The sequence below is a fragment of the Salmo trutta genome, chromosome 4 (assembly GCF_901001165.1).
Source record: "Salmo trutta chromosome 4, fSalTru1.1, whole genome shotgun sequence".
Taxonomy (NCBI): Eukaryota; Metazoa; Chordata; class Actinopteri; order Salmoniformes; family Salmonidae; genus Salmo; species Salmo trutta.
This window is the reverse complement of record NC_042960.1, coordinates 21191505-21211606: the sequence shown is the minus strand read 5'-3', so window position 1 is coordinate 21211606 and position 20102 is coordinate 21191505. Positions and strand designations below refer to the sequence as shown.

The 20102-nt window shown below is 45.4% G+C and overlaps 1 protein-coding gene across 1 annotated transcript in view; it reads right to left on the bottom strand.

The window, feature by feature from the left end:
• The window catches only part of dchs2 (dachsous cadherin-related 2), a 57660-nt gene that overhangs the window by 9176 nt on the left and 28382 nt on the right, over positions 1–20102 (bottom strand). Inside the window, exons 6-15 of the mRNA XM_029750122.1 lie at positions 19139–19329; positions 17083–17182; positions 14930–15087; positions 13751–14621; positions 12752–12991; positions 6491–6625; positions 3489–3698; positions 2527–3387; positions 2068–2181; positions 2–216 (exon numbers count right to left, since the gene is read on the bottom strand). Coding sequence (XP_029605982.1) covers positions 2–216; positions 2068–2181; positions 2527–3387; positions 3489–3698; positions 6491–6625; positions 12752–12991; positions 13751–14621; positions 14930–15087; positions 17083–17182; positions 19139–19329 — 3095 coding nt within the window. The remainder of the gene's footprint in view (position 1; positions 217–2067; positions 2182–2526; positions 3388–3488; positions 3699–6490; positions 6626–12751; positions 12992–13750; positions 14622–14929; positions 15088–17082; positions 17183–19138; positions 19330–20102) is intronic.

Here is a 20102-nt window from a genome sequence, read left to right as displayed (position 1 = left end):
CCTGCATGACGTAGGTGTTGTGTACCTGGCCTTCCCACACGGCCGTGCGGTAGTGGCCCTGCTCGAAGGCCGGCGCATTATCGTTGACGTCCTGCAGCGTGACAGTGACCCGGCAGTGGGCTGTGCGCAGGGGGCCGCCGTCAGCCAGCACCACCAGGTGGACCCTCCGGTTGGCCTCGTAGTCTAGACTGGCCTGGTCCCACACTGTGATGTCACCTGGGAGAGGGGTGGAAAGAGAAAGAAAGCGAGAAATAGAGGGAACAGAAAGATAGGGATTTAGCGAGCGAACGAACAGAAAGAGAGACAGGAATGTGGGAGAAGAGATGGAGAGCGCAAACAAGAAAGATTGTATGATGGTTGTACGATAAAAAGTTCATAGAATTCACAGGGAGTTATGTTGAGCGTGCGTGTATTCTAGCACCATGTTGCATCCATGTTTTGCAGTTGTGCATTCAAAACATATGTACACATTCCATTAACAACTTGATTCCTCTGTCTCCAAACAAGAATGTAATCTGGACTTTGATGTTCCCCCCCACCCGTTCCACTTCAGCCACACTGCATATATAGGGGCTCAGGGAGAGTTTGGGCCATAATGAATCCATGCTGGCTAAGGCAAGCAGTCCATAATCCACAGCAAAGCCTGTGTATGCGTCCCTCAAGGCACACTATTCCCTATATAGTGCACTTTGTTTGAACAGAGCCCTATGGGCCCTAGTCAAAAGTAGTGCACTACATAGGGAATAGGGTTCCATTTGGGATACAATGCCTGTTCTCTGAACAGGGGGATATGGGAAAATAACCTTGACTGCTGTAGTAGACAATGCCTTCAATTATCCTAAAAGGGGATTTCCACACGATAATTTGGATAGCCACTCTAGCGTCGCCCTCATGTGCGTGCTAGTGTAACACATGGGGATGTGAGACACATACTCCTCAGCCTTGAGTGTCCCGCTTGTGTAGCCTCATTAGCTAGCTTTTGAGGTGGCGCGATCGGCTAAGATGCTTGAGGGAGGACGGTCATTTGTGTTTGTGAGGCAGAGGTCCCGAGTTCGTGCCAGGTATGGTCTGAATCAGGAGGAAGTGGGACTCGCTAAGCAGCGTGACGTTGTTTACACAAGCAAGCAGGCTAGGTATCTACAGCCAATCCAGTAGGGGCTGGAAACTATAGTGCAGGAATCATCAACTAGATTCAGCCGCGGTCCGATTTGTTTCTAGAGCAGATGGTCGGGGGGCCAGAAGACAATAAAAAATTAATTTGTAGACTGCAAACAGATATGTTTGTCTAAAACTATTTTTATTTCAAACCTTGTATACGATCAAGTCTCTATTGTGAGTGGGAATAGATTTCTTTAATAAGTCACCTGGAGCTGATTCACTGGTGTTTTTCCACCCTATTCACGCTCCATCGCCCATGCTCGCATTGCCCAACGGTCCCCCCGCCCTATTCAGTTCCTTCCTTTGTTTCATCGCCCCCAATGTGTTACATGGAAATGAACGCGCGTGCGAGAGCGAGCGATGGTCCAAAGGTATTGAGATGCTAGTCGCGCTAATTGAAAGAAAAAGGAGTAAAGTCTTGTTTGGGAAAGGGATCTGAGGAGTCTGGAATGCCGGGGTTATTAGCCTGGATGGAGATACGGAAAACTAGACAGATGGATGCAGGGATAGGCGGAGGTTCTGGCTTTGGTGTGTCCCTGGAGTCAAAAAATGACCTGAAAAACGAACAAGGAAGAAAAGACAAGCATGGTTTTAAGTTCCTGCTGCAGGCAACTAATGAAAGAATCCTAGCTGGCTTATGCCAACAAGCACACTGGAGCCTAAGCTATGTCTATGATTCCAGCCTCAGAGAAGTGTTTTGGAGAGGAGAACAAGTTATCTTAGGGTTTAAATGTACTTATTGAAGATTAGGACAGTGAAGAGGAGACAAAAAGGTGGGAGAGATTATAAATCAAAAAGGTGGGTTTAAACACATTCTGACTCTGGTATATGTGTGCCGGGGATGGTGGCACTAACCACTGGACCACACGAGAAATATATATTTTTTGTATTGGAAAGGTTGGTTCATACCCGTGTGTTGGTTGATGGCGAAGGCGCTGTTCTCGTTGCCGTTGAAAATGCTGTACTCGATTCGCCGTCTGTCATCGGTCCGGTCGTGAGCCACCACGTTTCCCACCCACGCGCCTGGAGGGGAAAGGAGAAGAGATGGAAAAAAGATAACTCTCAATGGCTTTTAGTCCTAACCTGAACTCAAAGGGTTTGATAGATAGCGTGACGCCAGTAAAGAGTTTGGATAAAGTATTGAACATACACAGCAGACTTAAGTGTTTGATTGAGCCTGACTGGAGCGCCAGATGGGCTGGGTTCCAACTTTTAGGACTATTCAATTGGCTCCATTGCAGCAGCCAAGTTCAATCAAGCACATATATGATAGAAAACAAATACTAGTTGAAACCAGATCTGGTACATATCAATGCACTTGTCTTGAATAGTTGTTCATATACTGATATTAGAGCAGTTCTTCCGTACCAGTTTTGCTGTTTTCCACCACAACTGCTTCGTAGAGCGTCTCAGTGAAGTGCAGTGGCTCGTCCTCTCCCTTCAAGTGAATAAGGACCAGGCAGGTAGAGGTGAGAGCTGGCCTCCCCTGGTCTGCAGCCAACACCTGCAGGTTAGCACCCAAGAAACTCTGACTAATGGAACCATTCAATCGTATGTCTCCTGATTTACCATTGATGGTGAAAAAAGGGTTGTTTTCCACCAAGCTAAACCACACAGTCCCGTTCTCACCACGGTCACCGTCCACTGCCGTCACCGTGGCGACAATCTTGTTTGGGATCGTCTCCACGGCGACCCAGCCGATAATGGGGTTCTCCGTGCAGACGGGCGCGTTGTCGTTGGCGTCCTCCACCTGCACGGTAACTGCGGTGGCGGAGCTCCGTGGACCTCTGGCACAGCTGTCGGTGGCCACAGCCCTGAAGGTGTACTGAGCACGGCTCTCCCTGTCCAAGGGCCGGGTGGTCCGAATCACACCCGTGGCGGGCTCTACCGAGAAGGCCCCCAGGGTGTCCTCGGCCAGAGAGAATGTCACCTCGCCGTTGGGGCCCTGGTCCGGGTCTCGGGCCTCCAGACGCAGCACTTCTGCCCCTGCGGGGAGCCCCTCAGCCAAGGAAGCACGGTAACTCTTGCGGTGAAACGAGGGACTGTTGTCGTTCTGGTCCAGCAGGAGCACCAGGAGCTGGGTGGAAGAGCTGAGTGGGGAGGGTTGGCCGCCGTCGCTGGCCTGGATGCAGAGGGTGTAGCTGGGCCGCTCCTCCCGGTCGAGGGCCCGCGTGGTGCTGACGGCGCCCGTGGTGGAGTGGATGGTGAAACGCCCGCCGTAGTCCTCGCCTGGAGGGATAAGTCAATACACTCTGGTTAGAATAAATCTTGTTGAAACCACCAAGTAATTTTCCACTGAAACACTGAGGTGCTCCATTTAGGAATCTCACCCTGTATGGCGTAGGTGATGGTGCCGTTGGCTCCGTGGTCTGGGTCCGAGGCCTGGGATGTGTGGATGACCCCGGGGGGCAGGTTCTCTGGCAGGCTAAGCTGAAAGGAGGCCTGCATGAACTCGGGGACGTTGTCGTTGTCATCCAACACCGAGCATAGCACCGTGGACGTGCTGGAGAGGGGCTGGACGCCGCTATCCCGAGCCTGGACTGGTGAGGGGGACGAGGGAGATGATGCAGAGGGACAACAGGGAGAGGAAGTTGAGGGTTTAGGTCCTGTTTGAATAGGGTTGCAAAATTCCTAGGTTTTCAGAAATTCCAGTTGGAAGATTCCCAGAATCATACAGAAACGAGAAGGAAATCCAGAATCTCCCAACCAGGATTAAAAAAAGAAAATAGGAATTTTGGAAATCCTTTGTTTGAATATTGTTCAAACTTTCTTCATTAAATTTGTGTCATTTTGGAGACCTATCCAGAGTGACATGCAATCAGTGCATTTGACAAAAGTAGGTAAGACGGCCATATATCACGATCATTGCAAGTACAGCATTGCTCGAGAATAGCCGCGGTTTGATGGATAGATGGTTCCGTTAGTACTAGTGACAATAGAATAAAAATGCAACAGTGTGCCACCCCTCCTTGATGTGATAGCTGAACTAACAGTTGGAAAGGTGGGAGCAAGGGATCATTGTGGTTTTCACCGCTTCAAGTCATTCGAATGCTCTTTTTTCCCCCACAAACATTGGCATGAACAAACAGCGGTTCCTTCACAGATTTTCTTTATTTCATGAGTTCTACGTTTTGCATCCTTCACAGATTTAACAGACCAACAACTTAGCAAAAAATAGACTGTCCTTTGAAAGTCATAACTGAAGACGTACTTCTTTCACAGCTTCTCTCTACATTGTATCAACATCTTATATTGCCCATCCACCCCTCCCCCCAAAAATGCTGATATGAAACAGATTTTTTTTTTCAGGGTTCATTTTCCCCCTTGTTTTAATCTGACCGTACCAGTGGAAAATTGGCCCGACGTCTCTTGGTATTTCACAATCATCACCGGGTCGATTCTGGCACGACTTCAAATCACGGCTTTCCTGTGATTATATTTCCTTAGATTTTAATTGTTCAAACTCCCTCCAGACTGTACAAATATCGTCATGTGCACATCTGAAAGCAGTTTATCACAAAATATTATTGCATATTTTGGATGTAATTGTATTCTTGTGAGGGGGGGCACAAAAATACCCTAGTCCAAGGCATAAAAGAGTCTTAAATAGCACCCTATTCCCTATAAGCAGTGCACTAGGGAATCAGGTACCATTTTGGACGTACCCTTGTAACGTCTAGCCTCAACATCAATCAAATCTGGTGAATAATGTTGCTTTCAAAAAGTGGGTAGACCGAGTTCTTTATGACTCTGGCTGTGAACCATAACACAAAAAAGAGAGATTGAAAGAGGGCGAGAGAGAGTGCTGGTGAGAGAACAAATCGGGAGAGAGGGACAGCGCAAGAGAGCGAGGAAGGAGTGAGCACAAGAAAGAGAGAATGAGAGGGAGCGAGAGAGAACATGAGAAAGAGAGAAAGAAGGAGGGAAAGAAAGCAACAAAGAGGGGGAGAGAGAAGGAGCAAGAGGGGAAAAAAAATTCTAGATATTTTATTAAGCCCTATGGTGGAAACAGATGTGACAAGCCCTAAACGATGCCCTAAACGAGAGAGGACTGTCGTATGGGATAACTGTCTCCACATATCGCATGGTGGGGGTTTTAAATATTACTGAGTCGGATGCAAAGGATTAACTTCAGGCACCAGACAAGGCCCAAAAATCCTCGTCATTTGCATGAAGAGACGGAGATATCGTGAAGTACAGTACCAGTCAAAAGTTTGGACACACCTACTCCATCAAGGGTTTTTAATAATTTTTACTATTTTCTACATTATAGAATAATAGTGCAGGCATCAAAGCTATGAAATAACATTTGGAATCATGTAGTAAACCAATTTATTTTTAACAAATCAAAATATATGCCAAGAGTACAAAGCTGTCATCAAGACAAAGGGTGGCAACTTTGAAGAATATCAAATATATTTTGATTTGTTTGACACTTTTTTGGTTACTACATGATTACACGTGTTATTTCATATAGTTTTGATGTCTTCACTATTATTCTACAATGTAGAAAATAGTAAAAATAAAGAAAAACCCTGGAATGAGAAGGTGTCCAAACTTTTGACTGGTACATGTTACCTCAATTACCTTGACTAACCAGCACATTGACTCTGTACCAGTTCCCCCTGTACATAGCCTCATTACTGTTATTTTATTGTGGCTCTTTAATCATTTTTTTAACTTCAGTTTATTTTAGTAAATACTTTAAGAGACTTATTTTTCTTAAACTGCATTGTAAGGGATTGTAAGTAAGCATTTCACTGTAAGGTCTACTGCACCTGTTGTATTCGGCGCATGTGACAAATACAATTTCATTTGAAAATGGGGCTACAATTCCACTCTCTGGCTGATATTCCCAGATATGCGCCCCCCCCCAACTCTGGACATCGCTGAACTGCAATCCACCCTTATACAGTCTTTGGGTGGAACTTTCTCACTGCAGAGAAACTATTTGGTAAATATCGACCAACTAAAGTGAGTGTGTCTAATTATTTATGTTACTTATATACTCTGTGTGTGCGTGTGTGTGTAATTGAGATGAGCATTGGTTGACTTACAAAATGCACCATGACAGTTACAGTATATTTCTGTAGTTCTTTCATGGTAATTCAACAGTTGTTGAAAGGTGCAGTGCAACTTCAACTTTCCCAGAGACTCAATGAACCAACCACAAGCCAGTCTACACACACAAAAATAATAATTCAAGATTGACTCAACGGCTCCATTTACAAAAAAGCCTCCATTTACTTTTTTGTAAATGGAGGCTACCGGAAATGAAAGTGACAAACTGCACATTCAACAGTAATGAGTTTCTGTGTGTAATGTGTATAACCTCTGAGGGTGAAGTGCTGGTGCAGCTCCCTGTCCAGTTGGGAGGTGGTACTCATCTCTCCAGAATGGGGGTCGATGGAGAAGAAGTCGTAGCCCGGCCCGGGCAACAGGCTGTACCACACTGCAGCATTCTCTTCTGTGGTAGAGAGATGGATGGACAGTTGGTTACAGGTAGAGTACTGTTCACATCAATATCAGATGCATGGTACACAAAATAATTCAATATTTCAAATACTTTCAGCATTTGCTTGAACCTGCCTTGAGTGCCAGATAGGCAGGGTTTGGACTTGTGGTTCCATTGTGCCACACATGCTCAATCAAGCAGAAATGAAGTATTTGAAAGAAAACATTATTTGAACTCTGGTCCGGCACACACACGAAAACAGTATAAAGGTTGAGGGCACGTAGCCATGGCACCATCCGTCCAGCTCATGGTTTGAATCAAAGGCATTCAAAACAAGGAACATGTAATAAATAGGACATTGTTCAATAAATGGCAGGTATGCGCATAAAAACCATCCATTTCAATATTAACAACCCTTGCTACGACTAGTCTAGCGCTCCAACATTTCTCACCAAAATTCACTCATGCTTTCCATCAAAACCAATGAACTACTTTTTTCTTCTGGCAATATGATGGATGATAACCCAGCAAATTCCACTTGGCTCCTTTTAGACATCTTGGGGCTGTGTCCTAAACGGCATCCTATTCCCTTTATAGCACACTACTTTTGACCAGACCAAAAGTAGTGCACTATATACACAGAATAGGGTGCCATTTCAGGTCAAATGAAGTGCACTACACCATAGGGAACAGGGAGCCATTTGGGACACAACCACACTTGAAGTTTAGGGGTGCATTAATAAACATTCCGCTCTGACGTCACCGTTTAGCATCACGTTAGGTCAGCCCATGTACGCGTCCCAAATGGCAGGGAATACGGTGCCATGTTTAGGGGCCTGTCTGGAGAGAAAGAGGCATTTGGGACAAGGGGCCTTATCTGATTCCCAGATTGAAACCAGTGCTAACAGGGGTAAATCACCTCGAGATATGATCTGTCACTTAAATAAAGGAAAAAAAACAAATGAAAATATTTGGCTAACCTTCACATGAGCCCCACCAAGTGATACGGTATGATTCAATGCTAGTGGATCACCCATGCACACAACCTTGAAACCCCCCCCCCCAATCATCTCACTCACCTCCCCCTAGTCCCAGGCACAAAACAGATGAAAAATGGGGACATGGGTAGGTACATGTCCAATAGGAAACACTTGTTTTCCATTGGAAAACGTTTTGCTACGGCGTGCCCTAATGAACACAACTTAGGTTGGTGGTTTCGAGGAAGAACAGGGAGAGGTGGTAGTAGGGAAAGTGCTGCTAGTAGAGTACCAAACAGATACAGACTGATGTCCCTGACCGAGTTATAGCCCCTCCAGCCCTCCCGACATAGAGGTCAAGTGGTAGAGCAGACCCATCAGGACCCAGCCAGCGCAGGTCTTCACATGTGGTTCACATCACCACACTTTCACGGGACAACTATAACTCAACCACTAATTGTCAGGGGTGACTGTGGGGTATATTCTCTTCCCTGTCTAGTGGCCCTGGTGATTACAGTGGATGGTTTTGTACAGTTTTTATTACACACACACACAAAAAAGTTCAGGGTCACTTAAATTTCCTTGTTTTTGAAAGAAAAGCAAAGAAATTGTCCATTAAAATATCAAATTGACCAGAAATACAGTGTTGACATTGGTAATGTGGTAAATGACTACTGTAGCTGGAAACAGCAGATTTTATACTGAATATCTACATAAGCGTTCAGAGGCCCATTATCAGCAACCATCACTCCTGTGTTCCAATGTCACGTTGTGTTAGCTCATCCAAGTTTATCATTTTAAAAGGCTAATTGATCATTAGAAAACCCTTTTGCAATTATGTTAGCACAGCTGAAAACTGTTGTCCTGATTAAATAAACAACAAAACTGGCCTTCTTTAGACTAGTTGAGTATCTGGAGCATCAGCATTTGTGGGTTCGATTACAGGCTCAAAATGGCTAGAAACAAAGAACTTTCTTCTGAAACTTGTCAGTCCATTCTTGTTCTGAGAAATTAAGGCTATTCCATGAGAGAAATTGCCAAGAAACTGAAGATCTGTGTACTACTCCCTTCACAGAACAGCACAAACTGTCTCTAACCAGAATAGAAAGAGGAGTGTGAGGACTCGGTGCACAACTGAGGACAAGTACATTAGAGTGTCTAGTTTGAGAAACAGACTCCTCACAAGTCCTCAACTGGCAGCTTCATTAAATAGTACCAGCAAAACACCAGTCTCAACGTCAACAGAGAACAGTGAAGAGGCGACTGAGATTCTGGACTTCAAGGCAGAGCTGCAAATAAAAAGCCAAATCTCAGTCTGGCCAATAAAAATAAAAGATTAAGATGGGCAAAAGACACTGGACAGAGGAACTCTGCATAGAAGGCCAGCATCCCGGAGTCGCCTCTTCACTGTTGAGATACATAAAAAGATACTTGTGGGAATACATTGAAAAACATCACATATTTCTGCCAAACTATAAATTGTACAATAAAGTGAAGAGAAACAAGCAAAAACTCTGTCAAGCAAAATGTCAGTGAAAGATTGTAAACTCGGAGGATTTTTTTAAATTATTTTGTATTTTTCACCAATAAAACAACTATGTTATTGTTTTTATTACCAAAAAGATGGACACGCAGTTGAAGTCAGACGTTTACATACACCTTAGCCAAATACATTTAAACTCAGTTATTCACAATTCCAGACATTTAATCGAAGTAAAAATTCCCTGTCTTAGGTCAGTTAGGATCATCACTTTACTTTAAGAATGTAAAATGTCAGAATAATAGTAGAGAGAACGATGTATTTCATCACATTCCCAGTGAGTCAGAAGTTTACATACACTCAATTAGTATTTGGTAGCATTGCCTTTAAATTGTTTAACTTGGGTCAAACGTTTTCGGTAGCCTTCCACAAGCTTCCCACAATAAGTTGGGTGAATTTTGTCCCATTCCTCCTGACAGAGCTGATGTAACTGAGTCAGGTTTGTAGGCCTCCTTGCTCGCACACGCTTTTTCAGTGCTCCCCAAAAATGTTCTATGGGGTTGAGATCAGGGCTTTGTGATGGCCACTCTAATACCTTGACTTTGTTGTCCTTATGCCATTTTGCCACAACTTTGGAAGTATGCTTGGGGTCATTGTCCATTTGGAAGACCCATTTGCGACCAAGCTTTAACTTCCTGACTGATGTCTTGAGATGTTGCTTCAATATATCCACATCATTTTACTTCCTCATGATGCCATCTATTTTGTGAAGTGCACCAGTCCCTCCTGCAGCAAAGCACCCACACAACATGATGCTGCCACCCCTGTGCTTCACAGTTGAGATGGTGTTCTTCAGCTTGCAAGCCTCCCCCTTTTTCCTCCAAACATAACGATGGTCATTATGGCTAAACAGTTATATTTTTGTTTCATCAGACCAGAGGACATTTCTCCAAAAAGTACGATCTTTGTCCTCTTTTATACGGCGGTTTTGGAGCAGTGGCTTCTTCCTTGCTGAGTGGCCTTTCAGGTTATGTCGATATAGGACTCGTTTTACTGTGGATATAGATATTGTTGTACCCGTTTCCTCCAGCATCTTCACAAGGTCCTTTGCTGTTGTTCTGGGATTGATTTCAACTTTTCGCACCAAAGTATGTTCATCTCTAGGAGACAGAACGCGTCTCCTTCCTGAGCGGTATGACGGCTGCGTAGACGCATGGTGTTTATACTTGCGTACTATTATTTGTACAGATGAACGTGGTACCTTCAGGCATTTGTAAATTGCTCCCAAGGATGAACCAGACTTGTGGAGGTCTACAATTTTTTTGGAGGTCTTGGCTGATTTCTTTGTATTTTCCCATGATGTTAAGCAAAGAGGCACTGAGTTTGAAGGTAGGCCTTGAAATACATCCACAGGTAAACCTCCAATTGACTCAAATGATGTCAATTAGCAGAAGCTTCTAAAGTCATGACATTTTCTGGGGTTTTCCAAGCTGTTTAAAGGCAGTCAATTTAGTGTATGTAAACTTCTGACCCCCTGGAATTGTGATAGTGAATTATAAGTGAAATAATCTGTCTGTAAACAATTGTTGGAAAAATTACTTGTATCATGCACAAAGTAGATGTCCTAACCGACTTGCCAAAACTATAGTTTGTTAACAAGAAATTTGTGGAGTGGTTGAAAAACAAGTTAATGACTCCATCCTAAGTGTATGTAAACTTCAGACTCCAGTTGTACCTAAAGCAAGGTTTGGAGTGAAGTACTGAACAACCAGTCTCTCTCTCTCCTCACAATTTCTCCAACACTGAAGCAGAAGACAAAGATCAACGGCAATTTTATATATATATATATATATATATAAAATAATACAAAGCTTTCCTCAACTTAATTGTGGGAGAGATGGAGAGAGAGCAGCCATCGAGACACACCACAGATTCAGGCCACTCCAGAGAGATGTGATTGGAGGAGACAGATGAACACTCAAGGCCTATTAGCACAGATGGTTGGGATTATGGACTCATCGTCTGTGGGACCTTTCACATCTCCTGGAGGAGCGGGGGCTTTCTGTCTGCTTGCTTTTTTTAGACACTGTTCTCACCCCCAAGAATGTCTCACACACACTCATATACCCATATGGACGCACAGTGAGACACGCTGAGACACAGACACACACACCTCCTTGGTGTTTAAAAAGAGCACACACCCTCCCTCGCTTCACCTTCTTCCTCAACTTTCAATATTTGGGAGAGCAATTAAGAAATGTGATTTGGGGGACGGCGGGCTACTGTGGGGAAAAGTGTTACAATAAACAAGGGCCAACGTGTGGATGTGCGAACGTGATTAAGTTGGGTCGTGAGTGTAATTCGGTGGGATGAATGCTTGAACTAGCCTGTGCAGAGCGAAAACAAACAGTAGAAGACAAGATCAGGGGAGCGCACTGCGGTTCTCCCTCAATTTCAATCAAACCCAAAAGGATGCATCCCAAATAGCACCATGCTCCCTATGTAGTGCACTACTTTTTACCAGGGCCCATAGGGCACTATGTAGAGGACAGAGTGCCATTTGGGACATAGCCCTTGTGGAATGGGACCAACGGAGAAGTAGAAATTCTTGACCTGTCAGGCCTCTAGGGCTCTACTGAAAACTCACAGATTGAGGCAGATTGTCAGTTAATGGTGCCCCTGTCAGTGTGATATACTGGTGATTGACATGAACCATGTATGGACAGGGGGGCGAAAGGGAAAATGGGGGGGTTATGGTAGACTTGTGTGGCTTTTCAGGGAACAAGGTTACCCCATAGTTGCACCTGCTTAATACTTATTTGAGATAGCAGAAAAGATACAGGAATCTCAAATGTTTCCATAAGCTATAGATACAGTATGTCATATCAAAAGTAATTTAAACTACCATTGGACAGTGAACAGTTAGAGAGCAACATAAGAATCAAATGTATAAAAAATTGTCCCAAACCGCAATCCAAACCATAGCCAACTTGGTTATTTTATCAAATGCAATTTTATGGTCAGGATTTTGGGTTAGAAAGAATAATCAACAGTGTTTGTTGACCACTAAATCACAGGACAGATCGGACTCAGCACAACCACAGTAAGATAGGGTCTCTCAAAGCAGAATTCATATGCTGATGCTGCCACCTAGAGCCTAAACTGATATACTGTAATGTGACCGCTGTGTACATCTAAACTGTGGATGGGTTTGTCTACAATGAGTGATGTGGGCTCTAGGTTACCTAGAGAATTATTCTGCTTATCGTTCTTTGTCCTGACCACCCTGAGGTTGGGGGTTTGATCCTAGGTTGATTCATAAAAACTCTAAAAATGGGACCTGCTGCCTCTGCTTGGCACGCCGCATTAAGGAGATAGATTGGAGGTAAGGGGGTAGGTAAGGCCTTGTGATCTCCAGGGGGTGTACTTTGACACCAAACTGCCTTATGCTACAGAAACATGAGGCTTCTTCCCTATGGACCATTTTGGCTCAGACAAAGCTTACTTCTTCCTTTGAGATGAGGCGCTAGCTAGCGCAGAACAATATCTCCTATAAATAATTGAAGCACTGCAAATGGAGAGAAAACTGTGCAACTTGTTTTTCTGCTCTGTATTCTCCATCTGAACTGAACAATGAAACACAAATTTGAAAAAAATAACAGTATCCAGAGTGGTACGTACCGGAGTCCTTGTCTGTGGCGGACACAGTGACCACGCTCTCCCCAGGCTCTCTGTTCTCGGGAACGCTGGCTGTGTAGACGTCCTGCTGGAACAGAGGAGGCTGGTCGTTCACATCCCCTACCTCCAGCATCAGGGTCTGGATAGAGGAGAGGGAGGGGAGCCCCTGGTCTGAGGCCTGGATGGTCAGGGAGTGGGAGGTCTGGAGCTCGTAGTCCAGAGGGGATGCTAGGTACAGCAGACCTACGGGGGGAGAAGAGGCGAGTTGAGACTGATGTACTGTGGCAGTGTTCCCCTGCCATTGTATTGATAGGGCGGGCCACTACCTAGCGCTGCTACCCCCCACCTAAAGAGATTCAGTGTGTCTGAAGGGATCAGTTAGAGCAAGGCAAGGCGCAGAATCGAGCCATGATCACATAATGAGCAGTTGTTTAGGATGCAAAGTGATTCATAGATCAGGGATTCATTTGACAATTTTGATGTCAGAGGATCTGGATATTTTCCTGGCTACCCAGGCTCCTTACTCTGGCCAAACGTTACGCCCAAGGACATTGGTTTTATTCTTCGCAATGAGTTTGGATCTGAGTAGCGCTTCACCGAATGCAAACACATTCAGCGCCGTATGATTGGTCCAATCACCAATTAGGTTGGTCAGACCAGAGCCAGAGCACACGGGTAAAGCGGCGGTTTGAAAATTCATCATCGGCTTTGATATTCTGATTGGTTAGAGACGATCCAATCTCTGAGGACTTTTTGTACAATGCCCCTTGTCACCACAAACGACTTCATTAATGGCAGTCTCAGACTAAAGTATGTAGCGAACAATAGAGCAGCAGAAGAATTTAGTGCGATTCATTAGACTACCTCGATGCTTTGCTTTGGGGGCCTTTGTGCTTCGACTGGAAATTAAACTACGGAAAGACTGTAGTGAGGTAAATGATTCCTCATACATTTTCCAGAATCCTACTTTCGTCATTCATCGAAATACTACCAAGAGCATACCTGTTTTCTCCTCCAAAGTAAAGAACCCTTCCTTGTTCCCAGAGACAAGACAATAGGTGACCTGGCCGCTTTCACCCACATCATCATCCACGCCCACCACACGATGCACCAGGCTCCCCACCTCTGCGTCCTCCATCACGAGGACCGTGTCCTGGGAGACAAACGCCGGACGGTTGTCATTCACGTCCAGCAAGAACACCTGAGCAGTCACAGTCGCAAACTTGCGGTCGACCGCCCTTGCTGCCTGGTCGGTGGCGGTGACCATGAACGTGAAGCTCACGGTCCTCTCGCGGTCCAGGGGAGTGGTCGTGGTGAGAGTGCCGGTGAGTGGATGGATGCGGAAAGGAAATGATGTGGAGGACAACGATGACCCTCCTGACCTGCCCAGCTCAGGATCAAAGGTCAATGAGTAACGCAGGCCGCTGTTGGCCAGGCTCCCGTCGCCATCTTTGGCATTGAAGGCGATCACACGCGTTCCGACTTCTACGTCCTCCAGCAACCCCAACGTGATCACCTCGCAGGGGAACCAGGGCACGTGGTCGTTCACATCCTCCACCGCTACGCTCACAAATGCAGTCATGTTCGTCCCTGGTCTGGTGGCGTCCTCGCCATGTACAACCAGAAAGTAGCGTGACGTAGACTCATAGTCCAGCGGCTGGTTGAGGTACAGGTCGCCGGACGAGCTATCCAGGCCGAAGTGAATGACCCCGTCGCTCTCGGCGATGGAGTAACGCAGCCTGCCATTGGTTGTTGGGGACGGGGAGAGGTGGACGGAGCCGATGACAGTGCCGGGTTTGGCGTCCTCCCTCACGGAGAAGAGTCGCACACTTTGGGGGTGGGTGCCGCCATGTTGTTTCTCTGCAGCTTGAACCTGGAAATGGGTTGAATTCAACTTCAATTCAAACCATTAAATGTCTAATTGCCAACGCAGACTCAAGTAGTGCAAATCATGTTACAAATGCAACTAAATTAAAGTAATTACACTAGAATTCCAAACCATCCACAGTAATCATCAGTTGTCTATTACATATTATAAGATAATGTATCTTAATTGCATGATACCCTAGACAAGAGCAACGGGTAAAGGTAAATTACAAACATGTAGAGGCATGTCATAGTAGTACTCAGTGAGAACTGGGCCAATATCAATCCCATTATGCAAAAGGAAGGTCAGGGCACCTGGAGGTGAATGACGGCTGTCTCCTCTAGGGGGACAGCTCCATTGTCGGTGGCAACCACTGTCAGGGTGTATTGGGCCTTGGCGTTCTGGGTGAATACCTCCGTGCTCCGAATGTCTCCGCTCTGACTGTCTATCTCAAAGTGGCCCTGTTCCTCATCTGAGAGAGAGAGAGAGAGAAAGAAAGAAAGAGAGAAAGAGAGAAAGAGAGAAAGAGAGAAAGAGAGAAAGAGAGAAAGAGAGAAAGAGAGAAGAGAAAGAGAGAAGGAAGGAAAGAAGGAAGGAAAGAAGGAAGGAAAGAAGGAAGGAAAGAAGGAAGGAAAGAAGGAAGGAAAGAAGGAAGGAAAGAAGGAAAGAAGGAAGGAAAGAAAAGAAGGAAGGAAAGAAGGAAAGAAAGAAACTACACGTCATACAGACATAGATAAAAATGATATGTTGCTCATCTTCCTTATTTTGGATTGATGAGTATAGCTGGATCTACACAATGGCCTGGAATGAGGGCACCGTAAGACCAACTTTGCGCTCTAAAAACATTAACCCTAAAGGGCCTGAACTAACCTAAATCTTAACTTTGTGATGAACTGTCCCTTTAAGTCAAATGGTATCCGAGTAAGACCAATTAAAATAAACTCGGCAAAAAAAGAAACAGCCTTTTTTCAGGACCCTGTCTTTCAAAGATAATTCGTAAAAATCCAAATAACTTCACAGATCTTCATTGTAAAGGGTTTAAATACTGTTTCCCATGCTTGTTCAATGAACCATAAACAATTAATGAACATGCACCTCTGGAACAGTCGTTAAGACACTAACAGCTTACAGACGGTAGGCAATTAAGGACACAGTTATGAAAACTTAGGACACTAAGGAGCCCTTTCTACTGATTCTGAAAAACACCAAAAGAGAGAAGCCCAGGGTCCCTGCTCATCTGCGTGAACGTGCCTTAGGCATGCTGCAAGGAGGCATGAGGACGGCAGATGAGACCAGGGCAATAAATTGCAATGTCCGTACTGTGAGACGCCTAAGACAGCACTACAGGGAGACAGGACGGACAGCTGATCGTCCTCGCAGTGGCAGACCACGTGCAACAACACCTGCACAGGATCGGTACATCCGAACATCACACCTGCGGGACAAGTACAGGATGGCAACAACAACTGCCTGAGTAAGACCAAGAACACCCAATCCCTCCATCAGTGCTCAGACTGTCCGCAATAGGCTGAGTGAAGCTGGACTGAGGGCTTGTAGGCCTGTTGTAAGGCAGGTCTTCACCAGACACCACCGGCAACAACGTCGCCTATGGGTACAAACCCACCATCGCTGGACCAGACAGAACTGGCAAAAAGTGCTCTTCACTGATGAAACGTGGTTTTGCCTCACCAGGGGTGATGGTAGGATTCGTGTTTATCGTCGTAGGGTTGAGCATTACAACGAGGCCTGTACTCTGGAGCGGGATCGATTTGGAGGTGGAGGATCCATCATGGTCTGGGGCGGTGTGTCACAGCATCAGTAGACTGAGCTTGTCATTGCAGGCAATCTCAACACTGTGCGTTACAGGGAAGACATCCTCCTCCCTGATGTGGTACCCTTCCTGCAGGCTCATCTTGACATGACCCTCCAGCATGACAATGCCACCAGCCATACTGCTCGTTCTGTGCATGATTTCCTGCAAGACAGGAATGTCAGTGTTCTGCCATAACCAGCAAAGAGCCCGGATCGCAATCCCATTGAGCACGTCTGGGACCTGTTGGATCGGAGGGTGAGGACTAGGGCCATTCCCCCCAAAAATGCCCGGGAACTTGCAGGTGCCTTGGTGGAAGAGTGGGATAACATCTCGCAGCAAGAACTGGCAAATCTGGTGCAGTCCATGAGGAGAAGATGCACTGCAGTACTTAATGCAGCTGGTGGCCACACCAGATACTGACGGTTACTTTTGATTTTGACCCCCCCTTTGTTCAGGGACACATTATTCAATTTCTGTTAGTCACATGTTGTGGAACTTGTTCAGTTTATGTCTCAGTTGTTGAATCTTGTTATGTTGATACAAATATTTACACGTTACGTTTGCTGAAAATAAACACAGTTGACAGTGAGAGGACGTTTCTTTTTTTGCTGAGTTTATGTAAAACAATTCTGTGTTAAGATTTGAAAACATTACCTGTGGTGAGAGAAAACCTGACTGTTGCATTTTCTCCTGCATCGAGGTCTTTGGCAAACATGGTGGTCACCAATGAGCCTGTGGGGAGGCCTGCCCAAACCTAAAAGAACACCAACAAGAGAATGAATGAACAAAACAAGTGTTGCTAAAAACATGTACATGCATAATTAATAACATTCATAATAGTGGGTCATTCTAAAATACTATACCGATGGACATGCAGTCAGTCAAATTAAATATTTTGAGTTAGTATACGTGACTTCACAGAAACTATATACACTGCTCAAAAAAAATAAAGGGAACACTAAAATAACACATCCTAGATCTGAATGAAAGAAATAATCTTATTAAATACTTTTTTCTTTACATAGTTGAATGTGCTGACAACAAAATCACACAAAAATAATCAATGGAAATCCAATTTATCAACCCATGGAGGTCTGGATTTGGAGTCACACTCAAAATTAAAGTGCAAAACCACACTACAGGCTGATACAACTTTGATGTAATGTCCTCAAACAAGTCAAAATGAGGCTCAGTAGTGTGTGTGGCCTCCACGTGCCTGTATGACCTCCCTACAACGCCTGGGCATGCTCCTGATGAGGTGGCAGATGGTCTCCTGAGGGATCTCCTCCCAGACCTGGACTAAAGCATCCGCCAACTCCTGGACAGTCTGTGGTGCAACGTGGCGTTGGTGGATGGAGCGAGACATGATGTCCCAGATGTGCTCAATTGGATTCAGGTCTGGGGAACGGGCGGGCCAGTCCATAGCATCAATGCCTTCCTCTTGCAGGAACTGCTGACACACTCCAGCCACATGAGGTCTAGCATTGTCTTGCATTAGGAGGAACCCAGGGCCAACCGCACCAGCATATGGTCTCACAAGGGGTTTGAGGATCTCATCTCAGTACCTAATGGCAGTCAGGCTACCTCTGGCGAGCACATGGAGGGCTGTGTGGCCCCCCAAAGAAATGCCACCCCACACCATGACTGACCCACCGCCAAACCGGTCATGCTGGAGGATGTTGCAGGCAGCAGAACGTTCTCCACGGCGTCTCCAGAATCTGTCACGTGCTCAGTGTGAACCTGCTTTCATCTGTGAAGAGCACAGGGCGCCAGTGGCAAATTTGCCAATCTTGGTGTTCTCTGGCAAATGCCAAACGTCCTGCACGGTGTTGGGCTGTAAGCTCAACCCCACCTGTGGACGACAGGCCCTCATACCACCCTCATGGAGTCTGTTTCTGACCGTTTGAGCAGACACATGCACAAATGTGGCCTGCTGTAGGTCATTTTGCAGGGCTCTGGCAGTGCTCCTCCTGCTCCTCCTTGCACAAAGGCGGAGGTAGCGGTCCTGCTGCTGGGTTGTTGCCCTCCTACGGCCTCCTCCACGTCTCCTGATGTACTGGCCTGTCTCCTGGTAGCGCCTCCATGCTCTGGACACTACGCTGACAGACACAGCAAACCTTCTTGCCACAGCTCGCATTGATGTGCCATCCTGGATGAGCTGCACTACCTGAGCCACTTGTGTGGGTTGTAGACTCCGTCTCATGCTACCACTAGAGTGAAAGCACCGCCAGCATTCAAAAGTGACCAAAACATCAGCCAGGAAGCATAGGAACTGAGAAGTGGTCTGTGGTCACCACCTGCAGAACCACTCCTTTATTGGGAGTGTCTTGCTAATTGCCTATAATTTCCACCTGTTGTCTATTCCATTTGCACAACAGCATGTGAAATTTATTGTCAATCAGTGTTGCTTCCTAAGTGGACAGTTTGATTTCACAGAAGTGTGATTGACTTGGAGTTACATTGTGTTGTTTAAGTGTTCCCTTTATTTTTTGAGCAGTGTAGTAACCTTTATCACATTTCAAAATTATAATTTCCATTAGTTGTTAATCTTGCAGTTAACTTGTACAAATGAATAATCATCATCATCATCATCATGTTATCACAGCCATTTATAATCTAATAATATTAGTTAGAAAGTACAGTTGTAAGTGTTACTTGTTTCAGCTCATGTGACGTGCTGCCTGGTGAAAATGTGTGTGTGTCTCTCTACCTGGACGTTGAGCTCCTTGCCGGAGGCGGGTAGGTGGGTGAACTGGGGCGGGTTGTCATTGATGTCGGTGACCAGAATGTGAACGGTGGCAGTGGCATTGAGGCGGGGCTGGCCCTGGTCCGTCACCATCACCTTCAGGGTGTGCCCAGCGTGCTGCTCCCGGTCCAGAGACACCCAGTTGATTATCTCCCCTGGGAGAGCAGGATGGGCAAGAGAGTGAGAAAGCATTAGTGTTAGAAATAATCATTTGGTGGGTGCTTATATTTGTCCTATTTTTACATGTACAAGTGTGTATTAATATGAATTGGAAATGTGTCTTTTTGCATATACTAACTACCCCCGGTCACGGCCAGGGTCTGACATTATCAACGGCGATCCTAGAGCAATTAGGGTTAAGTCCCTTGCTCAAAGGCACATTAACAGATTATTCACCTGGTTGTTTTGGGATTTGAACGAGCGACCTTTCAGTTACTAGCCCAATGCTCTAACTATTAGGCTCTAACCGCTAGGCTACCTGCAACCCCATTACCATAGATAGGGTAGGCATTGGGAAATATAAGTATCTGCAATCTTGTATGAGATTCTTAAAGCTGGAATCCGCAATAGTCGACTGTTGACATCTGTTGTAATATTGCAAACAGATGTGGCAATTTAACCATTACTGATTTCAGCTTTAAAATCAGTGTTTTCCATAAGCGCTGGTCATAAGCAGTCATTGTAAATAAGAATTTGTTCCAAACTGACTTGCCTAGTAGAATAAAAATTTAATGTAAAAATCATAGACCGGAGAATTTAGCTGTGTATTTGGGGTGAAATCAATGTATTAGTGGTCCAGAGGGCACCAAATTTGATTTCATACTAGACAGCCCGGACCACCATGGCAGGCTACTCTTTCAATTTGACTGGCTACTCCATATTCTAGGGAAACTACCATTTAATGCCACTTCTATCATAGGCTTAAACA